Source organism: Brassica oleracea, chromosome C1 (assembly GCF_000695525.1).
Source record: "Brassica oleracea var. oleracea cultivar TO1000 chromosome C1, BOL, whole genome shotgun sequence".
NCBI classification, from domain to species: Eukaryota; Viridiplantae; Streptophyta; class Magnoliopsida; order Brassicales; family Brassicaceae; genus Brassica; species Brassica oleracea.
In genome coordinates this window covers 40,516,771-40,525,594 of record NC_027748.1, presented here as the reverse complement: position 1 = coordinate 40,525,594, position 8,824 = coordinate 40,516,771, and the positions used below count along the sequence as shown (strand labels likewise).

The following is an 8,824-nucleotide window of genomic DNA, read 5'->3' as shown; positions in this document are numbered from 1 at the left end:
AATCACATTAACCATATAATAAAAAAATAGATTTTTTCTTATATGTAATATTTTGAATTTTTTAAAATGACTTTAAATTACAAAAATGAGGAAACCTTATATGTTATTTTTTTAAAAAAACGACTTTAAAATACAAAAATGAGGACACCTTATATGTTAGATTTTTCTTATATGTTAGATTTTTTCTTAGATGTTATATTTTGAATTTTTTAAAACGACTTTAAATTACAAAAATGTAAGTTTTCCTTAAGTATACGACTAAAAACATTAAAATGACATGTATCAATTCGATGGTTGATTTGAAAGCTTTCAAAACCATATGGAAGATAAAAGTCAAAATAATTCAACTGTGAAAACAATACTGTTCACTTTTTTCAAGAATGTGTTCGATGAAAAAAATAAGGTTTTTATGTTATAATTTGTTTAATGTCCAATCCGATCAACCCATGATGTATTAATTATAGTTTTGTTCCATTATTTTTAATAAAAATTGATCCGATCCATCGGAAAAAAATTATATAATAACAACAAAAAATATTTTATATATATAAATAAAATGATCACATATATAAAAAAAACTATCGATAATATATATATAAATAAACTCACCCTGCGCAAGGCGCATTGCGCAAGGCGCAGGTCTTATCCTAGTTTAGGTTTAAGATTTCAGTTTAAAAACATAGTTTGAACATATTGAGCCACTACCTAGTTTATACTGTAATGGTATATCCTAATATTAACTCTGATTTTTATTTAATGGGACCCTATTATGTAATTCAATTCAATGTTGGATCGATGTGCATTTTCTTTTGACTAAGGAAAATATAAAGGATAGAGTAGAGAAGAAGACAAATAAGAAAACGATTAGTTTAGTAGATATCAGAATCAACAACTAACAAACTCATTAGTAGTGGTTTTAAGAACTTTGGAATCAAGCTAAAAGGACTTAATCCTCAAATAAGAAAAAACTACAACTAAGATTTGATGTATAAAAATAATAATTGATTATATAAAACTCTGCATGGTTGGGGTATCATATTCCCAACTAATTATGTCGAATATAATTAACATATAATATCATATAAGTATTCCATGTTTTTCGTCTTCTTGCGGATAGACACATCATTACTAATCAAAATGGTTTTCAATAATTAGGCATATGGCATTATCCTTGAGAAAAAGTGAAAGGACCTAGAGTTTTGGTCACCATATATGTGTAGTCGGTAAAGATTAGTTAATTTTCCATTTAGTTGATTTACCATATGATGATATTACAAAATTCATACGATGGTTAATCCAGATTCAGATTCATAAAACATATTCCGATGGTGAAAAACATATGTGTATGTAACTGGTTTACGAATTCAATGGCTCATACAAATTCATGTGGCGTTTACGGGTCCACAAGTTTTAAGAATTTAAGATTAAGAAGTCCAAATTCAAACACACTAGTTAATGAAGAAGTATACGAATGAAAATAGACAATACAAGTTCACGCAAACGACACAACACTTGTCTCTCTTAGCTTCAATAGTTCCATTGGTTGACAATAACACTCCAACGTGTGAAAAATGAATTCATCAACCTTATGCACGAATCTATTGTGTGTATATTTATTATTTACTATTCCTTTATAATATGCTTGGTTGGACGTTGCTACAAAGTCTCATATATTTTCAGAAAATTAAAGGTACTCGTATTTGTTGTATCCATATAAATAAAATATTCAAGTTTAATGTGAGATTCATAACATCATTATCCATCATTATTAATGACTAATTTCTTAGTTGTTAGAAAAAAATCTGTTAGTATTTAATTTTAGTTGGTGACTAGTTTAGATTAGACATAATTATCATACCAGAGTTGAAACTTCTAGAGATATGCTAATGATTGTTTAGTAGATGGACACGGAGGCCTATTTAGCTCTATGGTCTCCATTTAATCATAGTTTTATACATACAAGGATAAATGATAGCTAGTCGTTCAAAAAGTATTAGAAACTAAAATTAGATTAGGATAGCTAAATAAGTTTATAGACAGGATCCTCATGGAATACCTTATTCATATAGTAAGTAGTCCAACTATACTGTTTTCTTTTCATTGAAAATTAAATGTGACATGGACACGTGACCTAACATTACTGGGCAAATGGGGTACCATCTCATATATTCATCATTGACATTGTCATTTAGTTACATACTACACATGGTAAGATAAGAAGAAAACTCAGCTAGTGAAGAAAGACGAGTAAAAGCATTTTCAAAAATCAACCAAACTAAAGCTCAGGAATCTTTATCCTTGGAAAAGCTCCATGAGAGTCTGCTTATAACATTTTCGTCAACTAACTTGTAGTGATGAGAAAATTGCCTGTGAATCAAACCGCAACACTTGTCTACTTTGCTTTGATATTTGCTGTACAAAGCCGGTATTGTTACAGATAGGATGGTCCCTGTACACACCATAAAAGCACAGCAGAAACTTTATTTAAACGAGATCAACAAGCAAATGGAGTAATGATTAAGAGTTAAAAGGTTATGAAGACTGAAGGAAAGGCTCTTTTTAATGTTTTGTTTCATTTATATAGGGATCAAGTTACTAACCGATATAAACAAGAGTGCAGAAAGAAATATAGCAACCAATGGCAGAAAGAAGCCATAGACAAATCACCACCTGCTAAAGACAAATAGTCAAGACTGTCAACACATCTTAGCCCAAATGTTTTCAGATTCCAAGAAAAAAAATAGTATCAATATGCATAACCTTGAAGAAGAGGCGAAAATCGTTGCCAACTGTGACATCATGAGCCATAACAAGCAAGTGATTAAGTTTGACACGGAAGGAAGCTGCGGCACTATTAACCATTTCCTCGGATAGAACAAGCTCTGGTAACGAATTCACATGTCTGCTCACACAGGGAACAAAAAGGTAGGGATCAAAGGGCGAACAAATTACAGTAAAAGGACTACTATAGAGTGGTGAGAATCAGTGTTGCACCTGCTCCTAAAACCAGAAGCCTGGGCAAGGACGAATGATAGTATGACAACGATCAGTAAGACATCTGAAGAAACAGATAAGAAAGGCAATCCGGAAAACTCGAATATAAGCCAAGCTACGGTTGATAAAACGATGACCCCCAACGAATGGTTTCTTTTCCTCCATAAGAGTAAGTCAGCAGCTGCAACAACAAAGAACAAAACCCATAGAGTGTCTAAGAACATTGATTGTGACCTCACACTTTATCAATAGTTCTCATTCAAGATCAAATGTACTTGCCCACATAACAATTACATAACCCAGTCAATTGAAATTAGAAACCCTAATTTTCAACAATTCGAGAAACTATAATCGGAAAACTACCCAATTGGTGAAATCAGAGAAAGGACTCGCCTTTGCCACCGCCCATGAACTGATGAACCGTAACTTGCCGACCCAGCAATCGATAATCCGACGTGGATCCTCCTTCGTTTCTTCCGTCGTAATCACCCTCGTTGTCACTCGAACTATCCATCGGAGATTCCAGAACCCGGATTCAAGAAAAGTCTCCGACTTTACGAATGCCAATCTCGATTGATTGAGATTTGACAAGCCTCGCCTTAAATCTGCGATCTCGGTATCCTCTGGGTACAATGGTGGGCTTAGAGAAAGGAACTAGATTCGATCGGAGAAACGACGACGTATCAGAATAATCAAGGAGGAACCAAATAAAATTGGCTTTTACATGCATCCAATTCCAACATTCTCGAAATTCTCCGCGCCTCTAGTCAACTTTCAGATCGTCGTCGTCGTCATCATCACCATGATCAATCAATTGATCTCATCATCGTAGTCTTTCCTGGAATAAAAAAAAGAATTTAAAAAGAAAGTATTATATAAAAGCCTTGGGCTCCCTAGCCCAATATAACGGCCCATATATACAAGTCTACGTGTCATGACTGTTACTTTGTCATTATGTGACAGGCAGTGACTTTATTATTATCCTCATTTTTCAATTTTAGGCGACCACGTATCTATCTCTCTCTCTCACTGTGTCTTGTCTCATCATCATCTCTCTATCAACAATGGCGATTCGTTCTTTAGCCGGCAGAAGAACCCTAACCGGCCTAAAGGAGACATCTTCGAGACTCCTAGGCTTCCGATCAATCCAGACCTTCACGCTTCCTGATCTCCCCTATGATTACAGCGCCTTGGAGCCGGCGATCAGCGGCGAGATCATGCAGATCCATCACCAGAAGCATCACCAGGCGTACGTCACTAATTACAACAATGCCCTCGAGCAGCTGGATCAGGCCGTCAACAAGGGAGACGCTTCCGGCGTCGTTAAGTTGCAGAGCGCCATCAAGTTCAACGGCGGAGGTTTGTCTTCTTGACTTTTTTTTTTATACTTTTCGAATCTCTGTTTTGGTGTGTTTTGATCGGTTAGTTAGTGATGGGTTTTCGGATCTTGAGCTAAAGACTTGATCTTTGTGCCAACTTGTTAGCTTAGGAGCTAAAGTTTTGATTTTTATGTGGTGGAGATTGAAAGTCGTTGACTTTGTTTACTAATGTTGTGCAGGTCATGTGAACCACTCTATTTTCTGGAAGAATCTTGCTCCTGTCAAGGTGAGAGCTTGTGTTTTTTTTTTTTACTTTCTGTTTCTTCCGTTTGATTGTTGGTCTGTGTGCTTAATGGTGTGTGTGTTTGAGTATATAACAGGAAGGTGGTGGAGAGCCACCAAAGGGAGCTCTTGGCTACGCCATTGACACTCATTTTGGCTCCCTTGAAGGTTTGGTGAAGAAGATGAGTGCTGAAGGTGCTGCTTTGCAAGGGTCAGGATGGGTGGTTAGTATACTCTAGTTTCATTCACCTTTTGTTTGTTTTGTCGCAATGCTTGTAATCTTGGTTATTGACTCGGTTTGTTTTGTTTTGATTGATTCAGTGGCTCGGTTTAGACAAAGAGCTTAAGAAGCTTGTGGTTGACACAACCGCCAATCAGGTACATATTTTAGATTAGCCGGCGATATTTATATTTTATAAATACATGTGGTATTGATGGATTTAAAGAGAGAGACTCTGTTTGATTGATGATCTCAGGATCCACTTGTGACAAAAGGAGGAAGCTTGGTTCCTCTGGTGGGTATTGATGTTTGGGAGCACGCCTACTATTTACAGGTAACAACACTTGTTAAATAATGAGTTAGCTTGTAAGATTAAGCTTTTAATCAACTTTTTAATCACTCTTTTATCTCTCTCTCTCTCTCTCTTGCAGTACAAGAATGTGAGGCCGGAGTATCTGAAGAACGTGTGGAAAGTGATCAACTGGAAATATGCAAGCGAAGTTTATGAGAAGGAGTGCAAGTGAGTTCGTTACATAAAGAGAGGAACCAGTTCCCAGCTCGGCTTTGTTTTTATAAGTTTGTTTGAAACAAACGTATAATGTCTCTTTGGTCTTTGAGTTAGCTCGAAATGACCATGTGGTTGCAATAATACACGTTGTTTTACGAAACATTTTCCAATAATAAAATTTTGCTACATTCTAATACATAGATACCAAGTTAAGCGATCATAGTAAGGTGATGCAGACGCGTTAAAGCAATCTACATATTTTGCAGTAGTTTCTGATCCCTTCCGCCTTGGGATCTTTACTTGGACCCAACCTAATACAGCTATCCCCAAGCTACATAGTACTACCATTTTAAATGTTATATTAATTTGGTTCAACTTGTATGCGTCTACCTACCATTGTTTAGTCTAATAAATAATCACAAGAGATAGAAAGCTGATTAGTAGTTATCAAAAAGTATTGATAGATGAGATGGATACAAGATTATTACCAAACATTCTTGATCATTTCAATTCAAAAAGACTACAAGATCTAAAACTCCCTGCTGTAATATCTGAATATACATTTACAATATTTTATAGAGAATTCAAAAGTGTTGTCAGAGAATTGGACAGAAACAACAACAAAAAATTAAGAAGATCAGACACAGAACATCATCTAACTAAATCTTGACGTCATGACTTTTCTTGCTGGGCCCAGACGCCGGACGACTCCCTTTCGGAAGAGCATTTAACACCAACGAGCCAAATTTTCCGGCGACGACTTCAGGCATAAAAGAATATCCCGTGTTTGTCTCCGACCCCTCGCCTCCGCAACCAACCACCGCCTTAGAATCATGAGAGATATCTCCGGATAAGATGACGGGATGAAACTCTCCTGGTGATATCCTAGCCGTCGATAGAGAGACGGAGATGAAAAGAAGAATCAAAAGCAAAGATTCGCTTTTGGCCATTTTTTCTGTAATCTTTTGTAGGTGAAAGAGAATCTCTTTGTTGTTGTTGTAGTAATTAGTCTACTTGCTTGGTTTGAAATGTGAAGATCAAAGAGAGTAGTGTCTTGCATATATATACGGAGTGTGTGTGAGCAGAGAAAAGTCAATGAGAGTTGGGAAAACTTACGCGGCAAGTTTGTAGTTGAAAGAATCGGTCTTTTCGAGTTTACGGTCAAACTAAAATATCATTTTTAATTGTTTGTGTGTTTCTTAAAAATAATTTAAACGTATGATAGCTGAAATTAAGCATACAGTACATGATATACATTCATCGATTTTTTTTTATAGTCATCGATTTTATATAATGTTCTTACACAAGCTCATGAATTGTGTTACAATATTTTTTAGTGCATGATATGATATTTTATATTGAAACTTGAAAGTTTAAATAACATTCACGAGTTTCACCATCGATTATAATATCAAATACGAATATTAAACACGTTTGTGGGAACATAAATTTTGACGTATGGGATCATCAACTATACAAACATTTTCATGTGAGTAAAACGTAGTGGTAATAAAGGAGAAAGTACCACATAGAAAATGAAGGGGCATATTAAATGAAAAAATTAGAAAAGACAATGATACTTGCACTTCCAACTACTACCAATTAAAGCTGAAGCACCGGCAATATTGACGCTTCTTTCTTCTTGCTGCCCAAGCCTCTCCCACACTCTCACCGTCACACGCACCACGTGCACATTAACACATACACATGCACCTACGCTATATTATTAACGTCCTAACGTGTGTGTGAACACAAAACTTTTGTCTCCTTTTTTAGCTGAGCCAAGTTTCAACTCCATAGTTGTAGATAATACGGTTGTTCCTTATTGGATATTACGGTGGAACTTTTTTGACTTTATGGTTGCTCAGATATGGTTTTAAATAGATTTTAAACGTAGTAAGCAGACATCTTTTGTTGTTGATAAAGGTAGAGAAAAAGCTGACTTAATAGTACATTGATAGATTCTCCTAACTTAGTTTTTGTGTGGTCGTTGGGCCAAAAATACATAGACCATAGGGCCGTAGCTCAAGCCCATGTCCCCCATATAATAATAGCTTAGAGACCCAATTTTTTTTATAAATCTATATATTTATATATAAAAAATAATAAATAAAATAGAAAAAGACCCTAAATTATTTGATATGTATATAGTTTTATTTTCATTACAAATGTATAAAACATTACTGATTAAAATTTAATAATATTTTAAACATTATTTACATATAAATTTTAAAGGGTAAAAAAAAAAATTTGCCCTAAGACCCCGACAATGTTGAACCGGCCATGTAGATATCACGTGTTAGTTTATGTCGGAAATGGAACAATCATTCACTAACAGGAGATTAGCTGCATCTAATGCTAAATATCCCAAGATCCGATCACCGCTTCTGACCAAGACCAGAGTCAAGTGCTGTGTAAGAACTTGGCCAAATGGGTCCCTGTTGAGTTGTGCAATCAAATAATACCTCGTATCAAATTAGAAGAAAAGTGGAATTTTGGAAAATCTAAGATCATTTTATGCAAGTCTTGAGCAATACCTCATGCTTTGTAGACCTTGAGAATAAGAACCACAGAGCTTCATGACAACAAGGCGTCACTAGAGTATACAAGAAAAAAGCCAGAGACTATTTTTGCTATAGGCGTCAATCCTAGTGTGATGGGCCGGGCCTGCTTTCTCTTTACCCTTGTGCTTCTCTCTTTTGAGCCTCTTTTTAATGGGAATTTTTGATGGGCTTTCAATGTTAGAAGAGCTTAGATCAGTGAAAATATGAATCCAATATTACTGAAAGGTTAACTTTCACCGTATGAACCAACTTCTCCGCCACTCCCCGACCATAGCTCCCTCCGCTGCAAAATCTTCTCCGAGAGATTTTTTTTTTCTTTTAAGCTCGTCAGATTCTTCTTAGTAAGAGCTACCCTTGTATGTTAACCATCTTACCGTCTGGCATTCCAGTGGCTGTAGATCCATAGTTCAAAGATAACAAACTTCTAGCTAGCTCAGTTTCTGTCTGAAGCATTATTATGTCTCAACGGCACTCGAGAGGAGATAAAGGAAAATGGGTTGTTGCCAGCTCTACTCGCAGACGACCCCCAGTGCAAATACCACCATGCGACAACGCAGAACTCATCGAAGCCAACAAGCTGACTCTCATCGGCCGGGTCACGAACCCTGCTATCCAGAAACCTATTGGGTTAATAGACTGGCTGATTCAGTACTGGAACATGGAACCCGGCAGAGTCACAGGCAAAGATTTGGAGCCAGAGCTTTTCCAGTTCCGTTTCGAAACGGAGAGGTCCGTATCACTACAAGCGCTGGATGCTTATGCTCCAGAGATGGGAGCTTGTTATCTCCAACTTTTTCCCTAACTTGATTCCTTTCTGGGTTAGGATCCACGGCCTCCCGCTGCATTATTGGACCAAGACGGCGGTTAAAGCCGTTGGGAAAGAGTTGGGAGCTTTTTTGGATGATGACGTGGAGCGCGGGAGGGTACGAGTTCACGT

At 36.4% G+C, this 8,824-nt stretch overlaps 2 protein-coding genes across 2 annotated transcripts; one reads left to right on the top strand and one right to left on the bottom strand.

The window, feature by feature from the left end:
• Positions 1-2,137: 2,137 nt before the first annotated feature.
• On the bottom strand, positions 2,138-3,817 carry LOC106342802 (reticulon-like protein B16). Its single transcript, XM_013781837.1, has 5 exons — positions 3,388-3,817; positions 2,995-3,175; positions 2,761-2,902; positions 2,601-2,670; positions 2,138-2,449 (listed from the first exon to the last, which is right to left on the bottom strand). Exons 1-5 carry the CDS (start codon positions 3,506-3,508, stop codon positions 2,283-2,285), a joined length of 681 nt encoding a protein of 226 aa, XP_013637291.1. The 5' UTR covers positions 3,509-3,817; the 3' UTR covers positions 2,138-2,282.
• Positions 3,818-4,011: 194 nt separating this feature from the next.
• On the top strand, positions 4,012-5,519 carry LOC106324059 (superoxide dismutase [Mn] 1, mitochondrial). The gene is made up of 6 exons (XM_013762086.1): positions 4,012-4,353; positions 4,553-4,599; positions 4,694-4,819; positions 4,917-4,973; positions 5,072-5,149; positions 5,247-5,519. Exons 1-6 carry the CDS (start codon positions 4,059-4,061, stop codon positions 5,337-5,339), a joined length of 696 nt encoding a protein of 231 aa, XP_013617540.1. The 5' UTR covers positions 4,012-4,058; the 3' UTR covers positions 5,340-5,519.
• The last annotated feature ends 3,305 nt before the right edge of the window (positions 5,520-8,824 follow it).